General features: G+C 31.9%; 1 protein-coding gene across 1 annotated transcript; it reads right to left on the bottom strand.

The window, feature by feature from the left end:
* Window positions 1–12,485: 12,485 nt before the first annotated feature.
* Window positions 12,486–19,014, bottom strand: LOC109166065 (protein NRT1/ PTR FAMILY 2.13-like). Its single transcript, XM_019314954.1, has 4 exons — window positions 18,750–19,014; window positions 16,801–17,018; window positions 14,305–14,879; window positions 12,486–13,504 (listed from the first exon to the last, which is right to left on the bottom strand). Exons 1-4 carry the CDS (start codon window positions 18,937–18,939, stop codon window positions 12,646–12,648), a joined length of 1,842 nt encoding a protein of 613 aa, XP_019170499.1. The 5' UTR covers window positions 18,940–19,014; the 3' UTR covers window positions 12,486–12,645.
* Between the last annotated feature and the right edge of the window lie 6,521 nt (window positions 19,015–25,535).

Below are 25,535 nucleotides of genomic sequence, written 5' to 3'. Positions count from 1 at the left end.
ACATTGAAATATTCAGTACTTTTTTTGCATGTAATTGCAAGGACAATTTATTTACTTAATTGCATATTCAGTAGTTTTTTGGAATGTAATTGCAGTTAGAGTAATCTGTAATTGCATGTATGTGTAATATTGCAGATTCACAATTGACTGGAAAAGTCATTTTTGCATTGCATGTAATTTTGTAATATTTTATTAACTTTTTATATTTAAAGTGTTTTGTTCAATTTTTTAGTTATTTCTTTAATTTCATTAATATCCTACAATCCGAAATTAATTCGGATATCCGACCGAACCGACCCCAACCGATATTTAGTAAAACCGAATAGATTTCTTAAATTATAAAATGAAATAGGGTTTACATAATAATATCTGAAATCCGAAAGGGTTGCCCATCCGCCCACCCGAACCGAACCGAACCGATCGATGCACCCCCCTAGTTTGGAAATAAGAAAGGCCTTGGGTTCAAATCTTTGCATTAATGTATTTTATGTATTTTTGAGTCCTTCCCCTATCGCTTCAACATAGCCACTTTTTTAATATTTAACACACACACACACATATTCTTTTATATTAATAGTGAGATGTGTAATTTATAATGTGTTTTCTATTCGAATTATTTTATCAAATTAATTATGTTTCATATTTTGTTATGAATATTTTTATAAAGTTTCGATGTGTTTTATTTTTCGCCTACATATCCAACAATATTTACAACTATATTTCTTAGGTAATGGTTATAAAAAAAAAAAAAAAAAATCTTAGGTAATTTTTTTTAAAATTATATCTTTTGTTTTAATGTTTCGCTTTTATTGAAAAAAAAAATTATGAATCCGTTCTACTTCTTCCCCCCCACCCCCCCCCCCCCCACCCCCAATCGAATTTCTGGCTCTGTCCCTGAAAATGATAAAACAATATCTAAAATTCATAACTAATGCTTGTATAGACATGTTAAATGGGTTGGCTCACTAAGACACGAACTTTAACAAGTTCTTAATTAGTCAATGTGTTAATAATCCGGGAGAGGAAATTTCAATTTTGGTCCTATGACTATAGGGGTGTTGTTAATTTCAATCTCTGACTTTTAAAAGTGTCAATTTAGTATCTTAACTATGTAACTTTTGTCAATTTTGGTCACTCCGGCCAAATTACCGGCCAAATTTCGCCGGAAAATTTTAATTGTTAAAATAATGACGGTATTTTGATCATTTCACGTCTCTTTTCTTCTTCCCAGGCGAGTCCATCCCTTCCTCTCCCGTTTCCGACGAAAGAAATGAACTAAGATGATGGGGAAAGGAGGCTTGATGATATTAAAGATAGGGTTTACTGGGAGAAAGAACGCCGGAAACAGGAGAGAAAGGGATGGACTTGCCGGAGAAAAAGAAAAGAGGCATGAAACGACCAAAATACCCTTATTATTTTAATTATTAAAATTTTCCGACAAAATTTGACCGGCAATTTGCTCGGAGTGACCAAAATTGACAAAAATTGCATAGTTAAGGTACTAAATTAACACTTTTGAAAATCAGGGACTAAAATTAACAAGACCCCTATAGTCATATGACCAAAATTGAAATTTCCTCTAATCCGGGACATATTAAGACTAAATACTAATTCGTTACTTTCGTGTTTGGTTTCATGTCATGTCACAAATTGTCATGTCTAACTCTGAAAAATTATATCATGTATCTCAGAGCCCACCTTGTAAAGTGGACTAAGATATTATTTTTAGTATACCGCAAGTCATTTTTAGTATGCTAATTATATTTTGTACAAGTTAATTTTTAACATACTCAATAGTCACTTTTAGTGTATTATAAGTCAAAATAAATATATAGTACACTAAAAATAATCTTATACTCTGTATATATCAGAGCTTCATCTTATTACATGAACAATGGTCAATCATTATTGTGTGACCATAAATAAAAACTACATTACTTAAGTAGTTAAGTAGTGAAAATATTTTATTTTGGAGAAGAAACATTGTACTACTATCGGTTGGGCTTTAATGAAGAATAATGTGAACATGTTGCGCAGCCCATGTACTTTTGGTCTGTGAGCCCATTGGGCTATAACGGGATGTAATACAAATCAACGTCCTTTTAACGGCCCAAATCTAAATGGCCCAATAACGCCATCCGCAATTATTATTGTGTAGACCATAAATAAAAAATACATTATTTATGTATATAAAGTATATTATTTGAGTACCAAAAGTACATTATTTTATACATTATCAAATAATATGCATTAAGTACACAAATAATGTACTTTTAATATATTAAAAAAAATGTACCTTGTATTTAAAAAAAATACATTATTTGAATACTAAAAGTATATTATTTTGTATAATGTACATTCAATATACAAATAATATACTTTTAATATATTAAAATTATAAGTACCTTTTTATGGTCTAAACAAACTGTATGAACCATGATTCATATAGGCCCTGTTTGGTAAATGGCTGTTAGCTGTTAGCTGTTAGCTGATTGAGTTAATTAGAGATATAACTAGTTGATAACATTAGCTGATTGTAGAAAGGTGTTTGGTAAATTAACTGTTGATGATAGCTATTTGGTATAATTTTTTTCTCAAAAAGTTAATTGAAAAAGTTACTTTGAACAACTTTTAAAATTTTAGCATTTTTAAGTTACAAAAAACTAATTAACTAAAAATTTATATTGATTTTTTTAACTAAATCAAATAGCTAATAGTGATCAAATAACTTAAAATTAACTTGTAAATTAACTATTTTATCAAACATGACGATAATAATAATTTGCGAGGCATCCGATCATTGTCTTATCATACCGTATTCCACTTCCGGATTGGACTTTCCACATTTCATTTTCGTGTCTTCTTTTTGAAAAAATCATTCCGCAATAGAAACTAGAATGTTCTAAAAAGTAACGATAGCTGACAGGAAAGTTAGTACATTTAAAAATTCCCTAAATTAAAAGTTTATCAAAATATGAATTTTCATGATTAAAATTTGAAATGTTAGTGATAATACATTTATTAATCTATATGAGGTATACATTAAATAAATTTTATAGGTGTAATAGTTTGAAATTACAAAAAAGAAGATAATTATGTTTTTTTTTTTTTGTAATAGGCTGCAAACCATACATAAGAAGTAAAATATATTAAGAAGATCTATCATATGCACCAGACTTAATCGAAAAGGGTATTGGTAAAAATCAAACTGATGACGCTCATATAGAGCATATAGTGAATTGTGTTAGTAATTTTAAAAGTTTGGTGAGATTGTAACTATAATATTGTTACGCTAACAAGACACTTGTAACATGCGATAGGGATTATTCAGTTAGGAATAAAATAGTAAAGATTGATCTGATCAAGATAATTTTATAAAAAAAATTTCAAAAAATTAAGGTGAAAACTTGTGTGAGGCTGTCTCACGGAATTTTGTTCGTGAGACGAGTCATCTCAAGATAAAATGTAATTCTTATACTAGCAAATGTAATACTAAGGGTGTGTTTGGTTGGTGGGTTTTGCCCATAGGAATGAGTATGAAAGTGATTGTTGTTGTTTGGTTGATAGGTTTTTAGAACAGTATTATGGGTTTCGAATACCCCATCAATTGAAAAACTCATACCTAAATACAATAAGGGTTTCATTCCCTTATTCATTCTCAAGCACTACTATTAGTAACCATTCCCATTCCACCCTACTACCAAACATGGTAAATACTTTCATCAAAACTCATTACTATTACCAAGTATTTGATACTCATTCCGATTCCGATTCATATGTGCGAACCAAACACACCCTAAATTATGAATAGCCAAGCACATTGTGCTCAGATAGCATGTAGTGACCTCTCCCATGTCGGAGGTCATGAGATTGAATCTCAGAGGAGGTGTTGTTGACTCTTTGTGCTCAGATGATGAGAAAGTATGTTTGAACAGATACTACTTATACTAGCAAATGTAATACTTTTACATTTTGATGTAAAACTATATTATATTTTTCATTAAAAGTATTACATTTTCTTTTATAAGTGCAACATTAAGAAAATATAATATTTTTGATGAAAAAAGTAATACTGTATTACATTTGCATAATGACCCTACCCGCATCACAAATAAAGAATCATGAGACAGTCTCACGCAAGTGTTATCCAAAAGTTAATTATCTTGCTTTAACGTATCCAAATTTTGGGTAAATTTATGTAGTTTAATGATGGTTGACCAAATTTTCGACTTTTAATTTGTGCATTTAATTATGGCAAATTATTGTGTGAAGCATGGTCCCCACACACTTTACTTCGGAGGTGTGGTTGAATGGAAAAGACTCATTCATCTTTAATCAAATGTTGTCAAGGGTTCGATCCTTAGCTTTGGATATGGGATAGTCTTAAATCTCCAGGTCAGATGTCCTATCCAAAAGAGATGTCTATAATCCAACGAGGAAATTAGTCACTGTGTCCTATGATGGAAACCCAAGATACACCCAATAAAATGGTCCACACAGTGCTGTGAAGACTGTAAACCGTAACAAAAAATACATACATTATTCTTGTATTGTATATATATTGTACAAAATAATATACTTTCTCTGAATACAATATATATTCTTAATATATTAAAATCATAATCAAGCTGCAGTCAATTGTCTCAGACGGATAATATAATCGGTTTAGTCGTTGAATCAATCATCTGAAACGCATTAGAGTCCACGATGGTTACCAAACATATTCTATTTCTAAGTGATCGGTCTGAATGTTCCATAACAGCATCAATCTTATCCTAATCCAATCTTAATTCCTATGATTATATTGTTATGTGAAGAATATTATTGGTGTTTAGTGGTGCAGTAAACTCCACAATTGGTACTGTGTGCAATTTTTTTTTTTTTTTCTATTTTTAAGATAACCTGTAACCACGAGTCTATTATATAAGAATATGTATTGGATAAACTCTATTTCTATGTAATAGCTCACAAATCACGATGAGAGATAAATTGTACTAGAAAGTTAAGACCCCGTGACTCGATCGAAAATATATTGGCCCTGTTTCGTAAATGGTTGTGAGTTGATAGCTGTTAGCTGTTAGTTGATTGAGTTAATTAGAGGGTATAACTAGTTGACAACATTAGTTGATTGTAAAATGTGTTTGGTAAATCAATTGTTAGCTGTTTGGTATAATTTCTTTTCTCAAAAAGCTAATTTAAAAAGTTGTTTTGAGCAACTTTTGTAATTTTAGCATTTTGAAGTTGCAAAAAGTTAATTAACCAAACATTTATATTGATTTTTGGAATAAGGTTCAAATTGGCCCCTGAACGTAACCTGAAAATGCAATTAGGCCACTGAACACTCCAAAAACGTGCAATTAGGCCACTGAACACTCTAAATGTATGCAATTTCACCGGATAGCAGGTTACCTGCTTACGTGGCAGTTGAGTTGGCATTTTTAATAATTTTTAATAAATTTAAAAAAATTGAAATAAAATAAATAAAACGCCGGCCACCCCGTCATTTTTTTCTTTTAAATTTATTATTAAAACTTATTAAAAATGACAACTCAGCTGCCATGTAAGAAGGTAACCTTCTAAAATTGATGGTAACCTGCTATCAAGTGAAATTGCATACATTTAGAGTGTTCAATAGCCTAATTGCACTTTTTTCGTTCAGTGGCCTAATTGCATTTTCAGGTTATGTTCAATGGCCAATTTGAACCTTATTTCTTGATTTTTTAACCAAATCAAACAATTAATAGTTGTCAAATAAGTCAAAATTGACTGATAGACTAACTATTTTACCAAATAGGACCACTGATAAAAATCTAACTCGCAATCTTTAAGTACAAGAGTTATACTCCGACCACTTAACCACTTTTTGGTCACATTTTTACTAGTACATATATGTGCGCATGCGCAGTAAGTGATTTTATCATGTCTCTTGATTGATAATTGTACGTGTGATTAAAAATGGAGTGAAGGGATAATGTGTATTTCAATAAAGCATTATCCACTTCTTTGTAATTGAGTAAATACTCAAAATGGTCCCTCGATTATAGCTAAATTCACAAATTGGTCCTCGACTTTCAATTTCAATCAATTAAGTTCTTAACTTTGTAATTTTGACACGATTTGGTCCTTCATCTATTTGACCGTTTGTTGACCGTGATCGACGATTTCCAGAAGAACCTTCAGCTCTCGTCGGAGCACGTGGAGGCCTCCAGGATGACGTTGCAGTGGTTCAGAAACACGTCGTCTTCTTCGCTCTGGTACGAACTCAACTACATTGAATCCAAAGGGAGGATGAAGAAAGACGACCGAATTTGGTAAATTGCTTTTGGCAGTGGATTCAAATGTAACAGTGCGGTCTGAAAATGCAACCAGAACCTTAAAAAACTGACGATGGGCCATGAAATTACATATATATCCTCAAAAATCACAATCAACAAACAGTCAAATAGACAGAAGACCAAATTGTGTTAAAATTACAAAGTTAAGGACTTAATTGGTTGAAATTGAAAGCCGAGGACCAATTTGTGAATTTAGTTATAGTCGAGGGACCATTTTGGGTATTTACTCTTTGTAATTGATTACAATATTGTCACTCTAATTTAAAATTATTACTATTATTATTTTTTAAAAACTTTCATTTTATAATTGTATTAGTAACTCCCACTTACTTACTACTATCCTTGAATTTGATGAGAATATAATTGTGTTTGAGAGTACAGGGCGGATATATAGGTACTAGATAGAATCTTAGTCTAACACGAATAATATAGTCCTAGTCTAATATGGATAACATAGTCCTAATAAATTTCTTCCCCCCAGATTAGCGGAGGGATTGCGCCCTTCATCCATAGTCACAATGGAGGTGGCCCATGCGGTGGCCTCCTCCTTTGACGAAGGAGGCGGTGGCTGCTTCTTGTGCCGCCTCCTTATTTTATAATTTTTAAAAGTTAATATGTTATATTTGTTAAAATATTTTTAAAAATATATTATTTTATTTTTAAAGTGGCATGTCATAGGAAAAGGTTACCGAAAATTAAACTTATTGTTTATTTGTAAATAATGGCAATTGCACAATTTTTATTAACACTAAATGATTTAATTATGCACTTTTTTTTTTTTATTCAGTGATCAAATCTATACTATATATAAAAACAAAATTCTCCATTTTAACTTTCCGTCCAAAAGACTCCTACACTATTAAGCTTTTATGGGCTCCGAAGTTGGTTCAACATTAGAATGGTTTATAATTTCATCTTTAATTTTATTATCTAAATATATAATAAAAAATTTTATTCGTGCTTCGCACGCGCATTGCACGCACATCGCACAGGTATCTTAATGCCTGAATACTAAAACATAAAAATATCCATTCATTCAATTTACTTATGCTAGGAACTGTCGGCACCAACATCATAAGAACAGATTGACTAAAAATATACTCAACACTACGCCCTAATCTTACCACCTCCAAAGGATATGTGCGAGCAGTCCAACATGATGACCTCCTACTATGGCAAGAGAGGCATAGCTGAGTGCTAGAAGAACAAAAACGACGATATTGTATGAATACCTCAATATGCCGTTCTCAGCATCACCGACTCGCCTCAAAACTATTGTCAAACTAAGCTACAATGTAAGAAATTAAATATAGATATTAATTTTAATTTCTGTGACGACACATTTTGAAATTAATTCCATATAATAAGTAATATAGAAAAATATTTAAAATAATGAAATACCTGACAAAGTGACAAAGTCAAGCAAGATAGCACGACCATCATATCATCTTTCTCTCAAAACGCGAGATGAGGTAAAAAGTAGAAACAAATGTAAAAACAAGTACAAGTGTGCCCCCTACTAGAAAAGAAAGAAATGGCAGGGAGCCTGACCGTATGGATTCAAAGGAAAAATGGACCAAGACTAGTGGTCATAACCCTATAAGCTAGGGAAACATAGCGGAAGCAATCCTATCTCGCAAGACAGATCAATGTAAGCGCATCAACGCAATGAAAGGTCTATACAGCTCACTAGTGTGTCATGTATTAATTCTACCAAGCAAAATTGATGCCAAAAGAAATAAGGCATCAATAACTACTAAAACGGAAAAAGTTGAACGTTAATGTAGTGGAAAAAAGGTTATAGATCAAAAAGTTTGCAAGAAACAGACAAAATCCCCCGAATAAAAAAGAAAGATCAAATGTCCTATCTAAAACATCTCTATTATGGCCGGCAGATATCCGAATGAGTAATATACAGATATCATGCAAATGATTAGTATAATTAGTTTAAATACAAGCAATTAGCATAAAAAGTGGCACCAAAGTGTCAAGTTATTATAAAATATGTGTGAAAGTAGAAAACGTCTTACCGCCGAGTGATGCCAATGCACATCCCTATCAGAAGAAACCGCAATGTCCTGTTGATGGGGTGTGGAGCCACCAGGGGTCCAAGTATAAAAGTCAACTTGGGCCACCATCTGGGCCACCTTGTTGAGTGCACCGCTAAGCCAATAAATGTTCCAATCAAAGTTTTCAATATGAATGAAATGGTGAAATATATCATTCCCCCACTTAGGACATCACAGAAGTTGGTGGTATATGCCTTTTTTTTTTTTTTATTTATGGTACCATGCCCTTGAAAGTTGGGCTTGGAAGATGGGCATAATTAACATACCACCTACAATAATTAGAAAGTGAATTATATCTCCCACTAATACTCATGTTTAAAAGGAAGTTTTTGAGATGTGCCAAATGCCCTTACGCCTAATGGCATATGCCCTTGTCTTGGAAAAAAGGGCATATGACTTGTGCATGCAAGGCACATATAAGGCCTTGGCCCCTGACACACACATCGCACACGCATCGCACGGGTAATTGAGTAATTATTTACTCAAGTTCAAGCAAGGATAACATTAGAGAACATAATCGATACAACCCATTTCATTAACTGCATTTCGTTGTTATAATTTATATTTATTTATCGATTCAAATATTTTTAAAGTATTATAATAAATCTATTCCATGCAACGCACAGATGAAAATACTAGTTATTTGTATAAGAAAATGACTTATTTAACATTTTTTTTTCTATTTGATATAAATCAACAAATTACATATCAGCATCTTATAATTTTCGTATTAATTCATACTCCATTTTCTCCATTATACAAAATATCAAAATATGTGATTACTTAGATAATATAAATTTTCAACCAATAATGATTAGATAAAAGTCATTGTTGCCAAAAAAGCAAAGTGTAGATATCATTATCTCACCATGGAACAACAATTACGCCATTATCTGAGATACCCTTTTTGTCATGTTCAAACTTTCATTATATATTAATCCAATTATATTAATTTTATTGGTGTAATTTTTAAAAGCTTTCGATATATATATGTACATACACCTAATAATATCTGACAAATAAAAAAATTAAATAAAGATAAAATGAGTCATGAAATTATACTCGAAATTGCAATTGAGTCAAATAAATTACTTAGAGATGAAGGCCAATTCTTCGTGGCCAGGGTGAGGTGGTGTGGGAGATTTAATTTTAATTTTTATTTATTTAAAATTATTAGAATCTATTACAAATTAATTTTAAAAGGTTACCATCACGTCAACTAAAAACTAACACTGCATGTCTTTTTTTTTTTTTTTTTTTTTTGAGAACACTACATATCATTTTATGTTTAATTGTACGATTTTAAATTATTCAAAAATCTAATTGCAATTATTTTTTTAATTGGATAATTCAATTACAAATTTGCGTATAACTTGATAATCTATTTGATCTTATTTCAAAATTAAAAATATAATAATAATAATTTGAGTGGTCTCAATTGAAACTACTGATATATACATATGTAACTCCGACACTAATTCCATTATTCAAAATATAAAACGTGTGATTACTTAGATGATATACACCTTCAACCAACAATGATTATAGTAACAAAAAGTCATGGTTGCCAAAAAAGCAAAATGTAAATATATATCATTATCCCACCCTAGAACAACAGTTACACCATTATGTGAGATACGCCTTTTATCATGGTCAACTTTTTTATATTATTTTTTTACTTGGTGCAAAATTCATGGGGACCCTATAAAAGTTATAAAGGAATTAAAAGCGGGAATAATTAGTATCTGGTGTCTATAAGGAGGATAAAATTGACTTCTTAAATGGGTGGACCAATACCTGGTGATCACAATGAGTCACCCCAATGAAAGGGTAAAATTAACTTCTTAAGTAAGATGACCAATACTTGGTGTCCAATTCAAAAGGAGCTACCCCTACAAGAGTACAAAAGGGCGAAACTCCACACGTGATTGCCATTCGGTAATTTGTTTTTGGGTGCAATATATTGGGAGTGTTTGGTAAATAGTTGTTAATTAGCTGTTAGCTATTAGCTGATTAGGTTAGTGAGTTTGAGTAGTTGATAACATTAGCTGATTGTAGAAATATATTTGATAAATTAGTTGTTAGCTGATTACATGCAAAATGACTTTTTCAAAAAATTGATCGAAAAAGTTGCTTTGAGCAAATTTTTGAATTTTAGCATTTTGGAGCAATAAATTGTTAAAAAAAAAAACTAATTAATCAAATACTTATATTGAATGTTTAACCAAGTCAAACAACTAATAGTGATCAAATAAATCAAAAAATTATCTGATAAGCCAACTAAATTACTAAATATGATGCCAAAGACCTTGTGGTTAAACAGCATGAAGTGACTTTCTCAAATGAGAGGTTATGAGTTCTAGTTTTAGTGGAGGCCAGTCAATAGTATTCAAAACAAAACAAAAAAATTTACCAAATATGACCATCACCCGAAAACTAACCAAAGTACCTCTAAGGGCATAATTTTTTTTTTTTTTTTTTTTCCCCAGTAAATGCCTAAATGGGACTGCAATGTTGCTCACTTGCTCATATCCACACACTAAAATTAGTGTAGCCCAATTAACACTAATATACATGGGATACCAAAAGTAGGAATAAGTTGATTAATAAAGTCATTAATTTTGCCTGTGATTGGATTAATAATTTATCAATAATCATTCGACAGCAGACAATAACCTAACACCTAGCAAGCTGTAATCCATTTGCACAATATTTTTTCCCCAAAATTAATTATGACTGAAAATACTAGGAATGAAAAAAAAAAAAATTGATTTACACGTGAGTTCACTACTTTAATGGACTATCATAAAGTAAATTAGTATGGGTTGTTCATAGCTTATTTAGATTGAGAAGACCAATAAACACTCTTATATAGAGTTGGATAATGAATTTTTTGTTTTTTTTTTTTTTTTTTTTTTGTTTTTTGTTTTTTGTTTTTTTTTTTTTTGATTTTTGTTTTTTTTTTTTTGTTTTTTTTTTTGTTTTTTTTTAATCTATAATTAATATGAGAAAGAAAATAAGATCCAAGAACAAGAGAAATATATAAATAATGAGGAATGGATGTGGACGTTATATTGTTGCAACAATTTTGCAAACAAGAAATATATTTAGGCTGATAGATGAAGAAATAAAAAAGATGTGTAATGAAAGCATGATCTTAAGAGTGATATATCACCAAAATCAATATATATATAATCATGAATCAATGTCATTCCCCAAGGTTTACAAAGGTAGCACAAGAATTGTGCACTCATTTCTTGCCTACAAAAGGCAAAATCTCTTACCCTAAGTCTTCATATTTCTTCGTGATTAGCTTTGTAGTGGTGGTAAATCAGAGTGACTCAGCGATCTATTAGGTGAGAGGACTAGTGTCTGGTGTGCTCACATGGAGCCCACCACATACATTGAGTGTATTGTTACTACTCTCACACTACGAGTATCAAGGTTCGATCATGTATCCTTAATGCACTCATTTCTAATGCTTGGAACTCACAATTAGTCTATTTGATATAGTTTAATTATTATATATGATGGAGTTATATGACAACCTAACTAACCTAATACTTCGTGCAATAAAACCAAGAAAAACAAGTCTGGAGATACTTACATGATTTGATAGGTCAGTAGAGAGAAGTCTAACCTTGCCAAGGTTGCATAACAGATATAGGCTAGGACTAATGCGTTGACTTATGAGACTACCTCATAGATTGATTGACCACCATTCTCCGTGAATAAAGTTGACTTATGGGACTGCCTCATAGATTGACTGACCACCATTCTCCGTGAATAAAGTTGACTTATATATGGGACTACCTCATAGATTGACTGACCACCATTCTCCGTGGATAAGATTGACTTATGGGACTGCCTCATAGATTGACTGACCACCATTCTCCGTGAATAAAAATCCCGGCCCCCATGTCAGCTTCACTTACCAATAGTTGTCATGCCATTAGCCAATTAGCCAGTCTACATCTCCATTTATTTTTAAAATCATGAATTGCAAGGTATGATTTAATAGTGTATATATACTTAATGTGTTATATTCATTTTTGGTCAATAAATTTGAATTCAGATATTATATCACTCATCTAATCAATATTATTGTAAAATTAAAAAGTTACAATTAAGTCACAAAATCATCACAAAAGTATAAACTAGATTTCTTCATAACCTAACCTTCATGCTTTTCTTTATTATTAATTATGTGTTTAAAAGCACGAATATTCACACTACTATTATTACACTTTTAGGTCACCATTATCGCCATTGTCGTCATCATCATCAACCCACACTTTGCTCTTGTAGCGGTATCTCCGAGCAACGACCATAAAGTACACTAAATTCACGACTCCCATGCCGGCGATAACAAAGTAGAAATTTTCCAGCCTGCCGGCGTTAATGTCGTCGTTTAGCCAGTCCGGCCGGCCGTGGACCCCCGTGGTCTTGTGCACCGTGTTGACCAGCATGGTGCTCACGTAACCGGCGACGCCCCACGTGACGGAGACCAGTGAGTTTCCGATGCTGTTCATGTTCTCCGGGAACTCCTTGTTGTAGAACTCGATCTGTCCCAGGATGTTGAACGCCTCGGCGAAGCCCATCACCATGAGCTGCGGGAACAGCCACGCCACGGAGAGGGGCGACGCGCCGCCGTTCGCGGCGGCGCGTCGCTTGATCTCGACGAAACCCGACACCGCCATGGCGAGGATCGAGAAGGCCAGGCCGATGCCCATCCTCTGGAGGATGGTGATGCCGCCGATGACGCGCGTGCGCTTCCGGGCCCACGGGACGAGGACGCGGTCGTAGAAGGGGAGCAAGACCGCGATGGTGAGGAGGGAGACGACGAAGAGGGAGCCGGCCGGGATTTGGAAACGGCGGCCGAGGTGGCGGTTCATTTGGAGAGCTTGGTTGATTGTGAAGGTGCCCTGCTGAATTATGGCGAGCGAGCAGGCGATTCCGGCCGGCCAGATTGGGATTACTCGCACTATGCATTTCACTTCTTCTGTTTCTTGAATGCTGCATAGCCTCCACCGGTTTCTGCATTTTCCGTCGCCGGTCAAATCTTCTTCAATTACTACCACCGCTGCTTTGTTTAAGAACCTGCAGAACACCAAATAACAATAATGTCAATTGGCCCGCATGGACACTTCAGTTACGTTGGTCTAATTTAGAAAAAATGACCAAGGTTTGAGTCCATCAATCTGTATATAATATATCTTATAAGGATCAGTTAATCAGTTCAACTTATGTTATAAGAGTGGCCAAGTCATCAATTAGTTCGACCTACTTTACAATAGTTGGTTAATCACTTCAACGTATCTTACAAGAGTCCGTCAATCACTTCAATATTATCTTATAAGAGTCGGTCAATTAGTACTACATAACCTAAATTACAAGAGTCGATCAATCAGTTCAATTTACCCCCTAAGAAGAGTTCGTCTAGCTCGCTAGCTAGCTTATGCTTACACCGGAGACATAAAGCTGCATAATTGTCTCGGAGTACTATCTTAATCAATCAACCAAGGTAACTATACCAACTAACTAGAGAATATCACATTGGCAACCTACTTGAAACATGACTACTTCTCATTCACCCTTTTATCATCTCCATTACGTTTTATTTGTACTTGATCAATTATAACTAATTCAAAATACAGCTAGTCTGGATATAGTATGGATTTAATTAATATCTCACGTTTAGAACATTTTGTGGTCTAATAAAAAAATAATTAAGAATATAGCATCTTTCTATCACCTCTATTCCAATATAGTGTAAACACAACCCAACCTATCTAGTATACTAGTCTACTTTACACTATCAATTCCATATAATATTATCAATAATATATATAGTTTAGAATTAAAGCTAAGCATTATATATTTATATTATATTACTATACCCGTAATCCTTGGTGAGGGGAAGCTTAGTAGCGGCGGAGCCGGGCGGCAGCGGCGGATTGTAATAAACACCGGCGGCGGCGCCACTATCATTCGCCGGGAGCCTAACTCTGCGCTTCCTATAAGCCGCCACCGCCACCCGAGCTACACCGGAAAAGACGCTCCCTTCCGGCTTCACACGAACGTAGCGGCGCATGCCGAGAAAGAATAGCCCGATCCCGATGACCATGAGCCCGGTGGGGATCCCGAACCCGATCACCCAGCTCAAATTGTCCTGGATATAAACCACCACCGTCATGCAGATTATGAGCACCACCGTGAAGGACATGTAGTACCAGTTGAAGAAGCTGGTGATGCCTTTCCGTCCCTCCGGCGTCGACGAGTCGAACTGGTCCACGCCGAACGGGATGCTGCACGGCCGTATTCCGCCGGTGCCGATGGACAGGAAGCCCAGCCCCATTATGAGATAGCCCAGCTGGGAACGGGTCGGGCCCTCGCATTGCGGACTGCCGCCCGCCGTGCATGGCGGTGGACGCATCCCCCGGCGGGAGGCTATGGTGGTCAACGTCACCATTCCCTGTCAACAACATATGAGTATTTGAATTATATTGAAAATGACAAACACCAACAAAATCAACTTATATCACCAAATAATCTCAAAAAAAAAAAAAAAGATATATATATATATATATATCAAATTTTAATTCTAATCTAAAAACATGCCAAACACCTTGTGCTAAGATGACATTTCTATGGCGAAGGTCATAGGATTGAACCCCGGTAGTGGAGTATTGACTTTTTAGGCTGTTTTTACTTTTTAGTGTTAATCATTTTGTACATTATGCTTTTAGAGTTGTACTATATAATTTTTTGGGACAAAAATACCTCTACCATTATAACTTCCGTTATCTTTTCCATTATTGTTACCATGTACATGCATCCACCATACATTTTTTTTTTTATTCTTTAATGATAATAATATTTGTAGACATTATATATTGGATTAATATAATAAATAAATTTGATTTCATATAGATTTTAATTAGAAAAGATTATTTGTTTGTTATTTAAAAAAAATATAAATATTAGATATATATTTTTGTGTATTGCGCATAAAACAGGACTAATCATACAATAAATTTTATGACTCAGCTAGATTGGTCCGTCCAACTAATTAACTAGTCAAATGTATACTCATCACTATAAAATGTATCATTATTATACATGGTCAAAAGTGAAGTCCCACTTAGTGTCAATGGATATATAGCAACAACATAAGCTACTATAAAGGTGGTTTATAGTCCGGACTTAGCTCTGGTTCAGTAGGTATATTTGAGAGAAGAGACCAAAGCTTAAACTTCGATAGCGACACTGTAGAGATTATGTTTAAAGTGGACAAATTTCTTGTGTCATTGAGTCACCGTAATTTACATCCTCCCAAATATTTTGTCGGGTCAGGATGTGGGGTTCTTGAGGGTTAGAGATTCAACTTTAATCGGAGAAAAGAAAGGTTGTTTGTTATTACCATAACTACATGGTTGTTCGCTTAGCTTGTTTAAATGTTTAGTACTCAGGTTAAACTCATCGATCTTGTGAAACAAAAGACAAATGTATTCTATAGAAGTGGGTTTTCGTGGAGAGGAGAAATTTATCAATTTCTGAAGTACTGCAAATACAATTTCCTAAAACTTGTGTTGCCAAACAGGGCATAATATTCCACTTTCTTTGGTAATTAATATTTCTATATTCATACTCAATTATTCCATGAATTCTGCAATAGATTTGACCAATCACCTAAATATTAATCACAATTTGTTGTTTTGCCATGATTCTTAGGATAATGCATGTGTTTGTTTAAGGTTGGTTACATGTTTCAAAATTTTATAATACCAATATGAGTTAATTCCACTAGAGATTCCTTGTCTTTGGTGGCAATACTATCGTTTTTGTCATTTAACATTACGGACTATTATTTTTTGGACACTTTTAGTCATTCTCATGACTTTTCCTATTTGTAGTAAGGGTATTTTTGTCTCTTCATATTTTTCTTTTGTTATTTTTTCAGTTTCAATCGGTTTAATTGGTTTAGGACTTTACTAAAAACTGGTTGAAAAATATGGTTACCTAAAGTCATAAACCAATTCAAACGGTTGAAACTGGAAAAATAGTAAAAGAAAAATATGAAAAGACAAAAATGCCCTTACTAAAAATAGAAAAAGTCATGAGAATGACTAAAATTGTCCAAAAAAAAAAAAATAGTTTGGAATGTTAAATGTCAAAAACGATAGTCTGGGAAAGACAAAGAACCTCTGGTGAAATTAGCTCTACTAATATTTTAGTTCACAACTATTAATCACCATTAGGTTATATAAAGTATATAATGTAGATATGTATTTATAAAGATACAAAGAGTCCCGACCAGAATGGTAAATGGTAATATTTTTAATAATATAAGTGAGAGAAAATGAATTTTAATGCGTCTAAAAGAAGAGTTTTACCAGGAATTGAGCAAAGGAGGATATGGCAATGGTCCAGAATTTGCCTATATAGGAATCAGAGATGAAGGCACCAATTAACGGCGTGAAGTTGGAAATGCTTGCCCAAATGTTCATCATGTTGGAAGCTGAGACTATATTCAAGTGAAACACTGTGAGCAAGAACACCGTGAAGTTCGCCGTTAGCCCAAACGACGCCAGTCTCTCAAACGTCTCATTGCCTGCAAAACAAACAAAATTAGGGTTTGTTTGGTTCATGGGTTAGACATAAGTAATGAAAGTCATATATGGTTGACAACTTTTTAAAACGTAGATATATACAAGATTTGATTATTAGTTACTCCAATAATTACAGAACTCATTACTTAATTTCAATAAGGTATTCATTCTATTAATTCAGCATTATCCGATCCCTCTCATTTCGTCACCTCCTCACTTCATTTATTTTCTCACTGTATTGTCTACTCACTTTATCATCAAGATCAATTGCATTGATTTTTTATTTTTGTATATTTAAAACTTTTATACTGATTATAAGGTCATATCTAACCAAATATCAATATTGATAATCATTCTAATTTCACATTATTACCAATTATGCGAAATATTTTTACAAAAATTCATTTCAATTGCCAAATATTTGATTCCTATTCCGATTTTGATTCCCATATTCCAACCAAACACACCCTTAATGACACCACCATTGATGCATGCATTATGCATATATACTTTAATTTACCACTGTCAGCAATTACCAATTAAACAACGTATGACTTCACTCAAACGTATGACAACGTTCGTTGGCGAGCCAAACGGCAACGGCAACGGCGACTCCTATCCAAATTTAATTAATGCTTTATGGATATGTTTCACTCACAACTTATTAAAAGTTAATTATATTTGATATACTCTGTCTTTGTAAGCACCAAACACTAATCTTTTCACCTAAAGAGTTACTGATTCACTGTGATTTAATTCCTTTACAATCTTCGTAGGACTTAGGGTCAAATGTAGTGGGAATCAGAGCGAGACATTTTGGCTCTGTTTGGTAAAAAATTGGCCTATAGGTCAATTTTGGCTTATTTGACCACTATTAATTGTTTGATTTAGTTAAAATATCAATAGAAATGTTTAGTTAATTAGCTTTTTGCAACTCAAAAATGCTAAAATTCAAAAAGCTATTCCAAGTAACTTTTTCAATTAGCTTTTTGAGAAAAAAAATTATACTAAACAGCTATCAGCTAATTTACCAAACACTTTTTTATAATCAGTTAAAGTTATCAACTATTTATACCCTCTAATTAACACAATCAACTAACAGTTAACAACTATCAGCTAACAGCCATTTTACCAAACAGGGCCTTTACCTTTTTCACTCAAGAATTTAAAAAAAAAAAATTAAAAACTTTAAGTTGAGGCAAATATTTTATATTTTGTACAGATAATAACTATGCAAAAAAAAAAAAAAAAAAAAAAAAGACTTTAAGTTGAGACAAATATTTAAAGAATTTTCTGAAGTATTAATCTGTATTTGTACTTTTTGCATCAGTTACGACTATGCATAACTTGATTATATCAGGTACAGTGAAAGAAAAGTACAGACAATATTCCTAAGGTGTCAATTAGCACGAATATCTTTTGTGTCAAATATAATTAGACAAATATGTAAAGATTTTTCTGAAGTATTAATCGGAACTTGTATCTTTTGTACCAACTATGATTATGCATAGCTTGGTTGTATTATGTACGGTGAAAACAAGTGCAGACAGTACGTCTAAGGTATCAATCATTACCCGTATTTTTTTTACCAACTACAATTATGCATGATCTGATTGTGTGGGGTAAAAATAGAAGCAAGTGTTTGACAATATTCGATACAATCCAATAAGAAATAGCGGCATGGAGGAGGCATAGGATAAGGGAAATATATGGAAGAAGGAAGAGAAAGAAACCTAGGATGAAAGGCATGGTTTTCCATCCACCGTGCTTTACATCGCCGCCGTGCTTTACATCGCCGGAAAGTGATTCCGGCGGAGGCGGTGAAGGAGATGATGATGATGAGATCGGCGGCCATTTAATGCAGAAAGCAAGCTGGGAAGAGCTGTTCACCTTGCCATCCTTCTTCTCATCCTCCAACTCCATTTTGGATGAGTGATTGAATTATTTGAGCTTTAATTTGGTGCTATTTATTGTGTCAGGATAAGAGAATAGATAATTCAGAAAACTATTTAATTTCCATAGCAATGAATTAGTTGGTGATTACTTTTCATTTATAAGTGCAACAAATAGTGAAAGGTCAAATGTCAATATATGCATACCCTTTCGATACCCCTCTTTTAAGAGTGTCTATCTAAATGTCACAAGTTTGATTTAGCAAACTTAATTTTGCTACGCACAAAGAGCACAATCCAAATCCAAACTCTCAATGTTCGTGATAGATGTCAAACCCCGACCCATTATGTCACTGGGAGTAAGTCTTAAGTGAGATTTCACATCCACTAAACTAACGTCTTGGAGTCATGCATTTAATTCTTATCAATATTCTTTTAATCGATGAAGTCTTTCACTGGACCTATAGAATATTTTATTCAATATGAATATTATATATTATACTCAACACGTCCCTTGATGGGTTCCAAATAACATATAATTATAGGCTTTTTTATCGAGTGGTGTGAGATTATATTCAAACCCTAAATGTCGCTTAAGTTGATGATAATCACCTCTTTCATATATATATATATATATATATATATATATATATATATATATATAATGGGTTTCAAGCAACATATAAACTATAAACTCTTTATTCGAGTGACACAAAAATATAAGTTTTGATAATTAAAGTGTATATTTATTATTTATACTAGTAATTCACCCGCGCGATGCACGGAAAAAATTATGTTATTATAAATATAAATAAAAAATAGAAAAACTAAAATATTTTAAATTATTTAATATAATAATATTTTTGAGTTTCCATTGGTCAAGTATTTATTATTTTTATAGAATACAAAATTACAATTAAAATTAAAATTAAAATTTTGTATGGTTAATATAATCTATAATTATGTGCATATTCAAATAAACTTAGAGATAATTTACATAATTACATTGATTTATTCTTAATTGTATTTCATCTATATTATAATTTTCACAATACAAATAATAACTAAGATAATTACATTTGAAAAGCAAATTTTAAATTTTGTATGTGTAAATTTAAACTCTAATTGAACACATTTTTTATATGATTATATAATATATAGCTATTTTATTTTTTAAATATTGTATTTTTTTTTTAATAATAAAGGATGTTGTGACATTAATTGTAACATTAATTATTTCCCAAACTATATAGCTTTATTATATAAAGGATGTTATATACTTAATTCTGATACACATGGAATTCAATCAATTCACAATCTCATACTGAAGTCACCGTAGTCTTCTCACTTGGACCAATGTTTTCTTGGTTCAAATATATTGTGATATTTTAGTTATTCTGCATACAAACAAATGAAGGCTGCCCATATATATATATATATATATATATATATATATATATATATATGTATATTATTATTATTATTATTATGAGATCACCAAAAAATTTTATGTGACAGATTATAAATGTGGGGGTATAATAAAGTGGGATGGGACATGCACTCCCATTTATGATCATTAGTCAAATTATGTGACGTGGAAAAGGAGATACAGTGAATTCCTTACACATAATTACGTATTTATTTAATGTTAATAATTTTTTTTTTTTTTATATAAGTATCAAATAGACCCTTGAACTATAGATAAAAGTGCGGTTAAGCCCTCCAAGTTTAAAAAAGTGTAATTAGATCCTTTTAAGCCTAATTACCGGTAACCAACAGGTTACGGATAAATTATTGAGTTGACTACCGACAATTGCCGAAAATCACTGTTGACTGCCGCAACATTAAAACAAAAAAAAAAAACAAAAAACAAAAAACAAAAAACAAAAAACAAAAAACAAAAAAAAAACAAACTAACGGAACTGCAATATCCGATCTTCTGTACAATATAATCTGCGTCTCTTACATACATGTTCAAGCAACTTTGGACGCGTATTGTACATTTGCTTGGACGCGTATGACTGTTTCTGTACTAGTGACTACCGGTACCACAACAGCAACAGCAATAACAACAACAACAACAACAATAATAATAATAATAATAATTATTATTATTATTATTATTATTATTAATTATTGTTATTATTATTATTATTATTATTATTTATGTGTGTGTGTGTAATTTATTTAAATATATATACTTATTGATAGATAAAAATGATAATAAATTAAATCTATACATTTATAGAATACATTCTATTTATTAATTAAATATAAATATTAAATAATGTGCAAATGGTATATTTTATATTTGTGATATAAAAGCTATTCCAAGAGCATGAGAATAACTAATACCAATGCCCCTTAGGAATGACTATTCTCATTGCAAAGGTAATAGCTCATTTCAAGGAATGTTATTCTCATGACAAAATGACCAAACCAAATAATGGAATAGGTCTATTCCAAAAAATGTTATTCCATGTCATTCTTAACATATTCCATGAACCAAACATGACACTACTCTCATGGTATAAACCTCTTATTGAAGATAGTAATAAAAGTTGTGGACCAATTCTCTCTCTCTCTCTCTCTCTCTCTTTTGAATAAATCGAAACATGACACGTAAGAATGGAGTAGCTATGTAAATTTATTTATATTTAATCTTTCAATGTAAGTAACAAAGGACTAAATTGAGTAAATATTCTATAAAAAATAAAAATAAAACTATTTTGAATGAATTAATAGTCGAGAACAAATTTAAGAATTCTGACATATTCAATAAGCTATTTTGGGCATTATCCCTTTTCCTAAACTCTCATTTTCATTAATTGTTCAGATTAAGATAATGTGTTAGCATATTATTACGTAGTATTTGTTAAATTATATTTGAATTTTTTCGAAGTTAAATTTATACTTTTTTTATTTAAAGGTATAAATTTATATCACTCGATTATAAAGTTTTTGACACATTATATCATAGTGGGCATATTGTTTTTTTATAAATGTTTTGGGTTAAGTTGGTGCTAAAGCATTTGATAACTCATCAACTAATTAAGCGCTAGCATCATGTGAATGTATAAAGAAAGGAAAAACATGAGGGCAAAAACTTTTTTTTTTTTTAATTAAATAAGAATGATTACAAGACTAGCTACAAATTAGAAATTTGTTGAATGCCTTAAGCCAAGTTGTCTTGTACCAGATGCAAAAGAATTCTTTAAACACCCAAAAGCTGTTGTAAAGTGGTTAAAGTATGATTCTATCAAAACATCATGAATTTAATTATTATCAACATTTTCTTGGTTGAGTTTAATGCACAAGATCTAATGCTTAATGCACTCATTTCTAATGCTTAGAACTCACAATTAGGGTGCATTTGGAAACTCGGAAAATGACTTCCGGAAAATGTTTTCTGAAAAATGAGTCATTTTCAGAAAGCATTTTCCTTTCTGGTGTTTGGCTACGCAACGGAAAACTGTCTTCATGTATTTGGTTCATTTTTCAGAAAATGAGTAAGAAAATGAAAAGGACTGAATAACTCAAAATTTTAATTGTTTGATACTTTTGATAAAATTCTTTAGTGAATAGCACTCTTTTGATACACACACACACAATATTAACATTTAAAAAAATGTAACTTTTTTTTAATACGAAAAAATTAATATTATTTGTAGGACTTTATTTTTTTAACTTTAAATTAAAAAAAAAAACAAAAAAAGGGGGACCCGTCAACCCGCATGGGACGGACTTTAGTTGCACGAACCATAGCTTTCGGGTTTGGTGGGCCGACTCGCAAAAGCCCGCAAAAAATTAGACTCAAAAAATTTTGCATGTGCATCCCTGGGAAAATGACTTCCCAAAAAAAAAAGGGAAGTTATTTTCCCCTAAAACATATCTATTTTCCTTTGACTAATGCTTCATTTTCCATTGACCTCATTTTCCTCCCTCTTGCCAAACACTGAAAACTCGGAAAACATTTTCCGGAAGCCATTTTCCAGGTTTCCAAACGCACCCTTAGTCTATTTAGGCTATGTTTGGCAAACCTAGCTGAAAGTTTAAAAGGAGCTGAAAGCTGAAAAGTTATAAGTTAGGAGCTGAAAACTAAATAGCTGTTAAACTAGCTTTTATGCTGAAAAGTGTTTGGTAAAATTAGCTTTTTATAAGCTGATAAATGTAAAAAGACAAAAAAAAGACATTTTCATAAAATTTAAATTAGTTTTTTTACATATTAAAATTTAACATTTTTGTCTTCAAAAAAATTAACATTTTAAAATAAAATTATTAGCATAATCATGATCTAGCATCCTATAATGATGTAGCAATATTAGTGTGAATCTCCTTCATCTCATAATAATAATAATAATAATAATAATAATAATAATAATAATAATAATAATAATAATAATAATAATAATTGCGGTAAAAGTTGCGGATAAAGGAGAAGATAAAATGATTTTAATTGGGAAGGTTAAAGAATGTCATTTCTTTAAAATAATAAGGACAAAGATGAAAAAAAAATTAAGAAGCTACTAGCTTATTTTGGAAACTTTACTAAACAGGGCTTATAGCTTATTAGTAGCTTAAAATAAGCTATAAGCTCCTAAATAAGCTCTGCCAAACATAGCATTATTATAGTTTAATTATTACACATGATAGGGTTATATGACAATCTAACTAACCCAATAATTCGCGCAATAAAACCTAGTAAAACAAGTCTAGAGATACTTACATGATTGAATAGGTCAGTCGGGAGAAGTCTAACCTTTCCAAGGTTGCAGAATATATAGATAGAGGCTAAGACTAATGTGTTGACTTATGAGACTGCCTCATAGATTGACTAACCACCATTCTCCATGTTACGAATCCCCATGTCAAGTTCACTTACCAATAGTTGTCATGTCATTAGCCAATTAGCTAGTCTTCTACTACTTGTGTTTTTAATAATTACTTCAACTCTGACCCGCATCAAATTAATGGAATGACATTGTACTAACTCAACCAATACATCCTCATCTTTTTATCTATATATTAGTCATGTAACTTTAAACTCTTACCTCACTCTAATTTATATCGTAGATACAATGGTATATGATTTTTATATATAAATAATTATGAGTAATTTAGTTGATGGGGTGAGGATCCCGGCCCAAGAAGAGGGGCCCACGAGAGAGGGGCCCAAGAGAGAAAAAGCCCAAGATAGAAGATAAGAGTCAGTAAAAGAAGAAGCCCGATGAGGGCCTGGGCCGAGTCCAGGGTCGGCCCGGGCCCAAGCAAGGAAGGAGACTCGGCCCAGAGGTCAGTAAGAAGCATTCAAGTCGGTCCAAGAGCCGTTGAAGGAACATTCAATGCGGCATTCAAGAGGATTCGATCAAAGGGGTCGTTAAGAGGCCAAAGAGCCGTTGGTCGACTCGGTAACAGCGACCGAACGGTCTGGTAGTGTAAATAGCCTTGAAAGCAATAATCAATGTACTTCAATTCGTATGGAGGGGAGCCTGCTATATAAAGGCCCCCTCCACACTTGAAAGGGGGGGGAGTTCATGCCCAAAAAATAAACACACACACTTAGGGGGGTGTATTCAATCATGACTTTTGTAGAGTTTTAAAGACTTTTAAAATGATAGATTTTAATAAACTTTGATTGACTTTCATAGAGTCGTTCAAAACTTTTTAAAACTTTATAAGACTCTATAAAAGTCTATATAAAAAACATTCATAGACTTTTATCGACTTTTTATTTTAAAAAGTCTACAAAAGTCATTGAAATTCTAAATTGAATACATCCTTACAAACATTCAATGATTTTTATTCTTATCATTTATAATTTTCTTACAAAACATTTATAATATATCATAAAATTTTTCTTATTATATTATTTTTGAATGCTCTTATTATATAGTTCTTCACCCATATCAACATTCTCAACATTATTATTTTTATCCATAGTATGCTGAGACTTATATGCTAATTACTTATTCTTCAAAAAAAAAAATGCTAATTACTTATATATATTATTAATAAACATCAACAAAAAAAACTATTTCATTAGAAATTCATAACAATATTGAACAATAAAATTTATAATAAAAGAATTAATCAAATAAAATATTTAAAAATATAATTACAAGTTGCATAAATAAAAAATAAAAAAATAAAAAAATAAAAATCTAATATTAATAATATATATACAAGTTTTCAAAAAAATAATATATATAAAAAATTATACTTGATATATTGCTAGGCTTCCTGCAAAGAGCTATTATTTGCAATAGTAATTTGAGACTGTGAACAACAAGGTGTTACTGTTTGCAACCCCAAATTGTTGTTGCGAATAGTAGTTCGCTATTCGTAGTAACATGTTGTTAATATATATATTACGAATATAAACATAATAAAAAAATCAAAATATATAAATATTTATATGAATATTATGAAACATATACTAAAATTTGAGGATGAAAATTTTGATTTGTTCATGTATTTAGGGAGAATTAGAGAAAGTTAGGGATAAAAAATTCATATAAAAAATAAAAATCAATATAAACAAGCAATAATAATGAAATAGAAATAATATTATTTTGAATTTTTAGATAAAGATTGTAAAGTTTAGGAGAGAGAGAAAAATTGGTAGAG

Source organism: Ipomoea nil, unplaced genomic scaffold (genome assembly GCF_001879475.1).
Source record: "Ipomoea nil cultivar Tokyo-kokei standard unplaced genomic scaffold, Asagao_1.1 scaffold3087, whole genome shotgun sequence".
Classification (NCBI taxonomy): domain Eukaryota; kingdom Viridiplantae; phylum Streptophyta; class Magnoliopsida; order Solanales; family Convolvulaceae; genus Ipomoea; species Ipomoea nil.
The sequence above is the reverse complement of the archived record's forward strand: the minus strand, read 5'-3'. Positions and strand labels throughout refer to the sequence as shown.

Coding starts and splice junctions, on each gene's coding strand:
- LOC109166065 (XM_019314954.1), bottom strand. CDS start 18,939: ATGGAGTTGGAGGATGAGAAGAAGGATGGCAAGGTGAACAGCTCTTCC. Junction 14,880..16,800: donor CCTCCTTTGCTCAATTCCTG/GTAAAACTCTTC, acceptor TGTTGTTGACAG/GGAATGGTGACGTTGACCAC. Junction 13,505..14,304: donor CCCCTCACCAAGGATTACGG/GTATAGTAATAT, acceptor GGTGTTCTGCAG/GTTCTTAAACAAAGCAGCGG.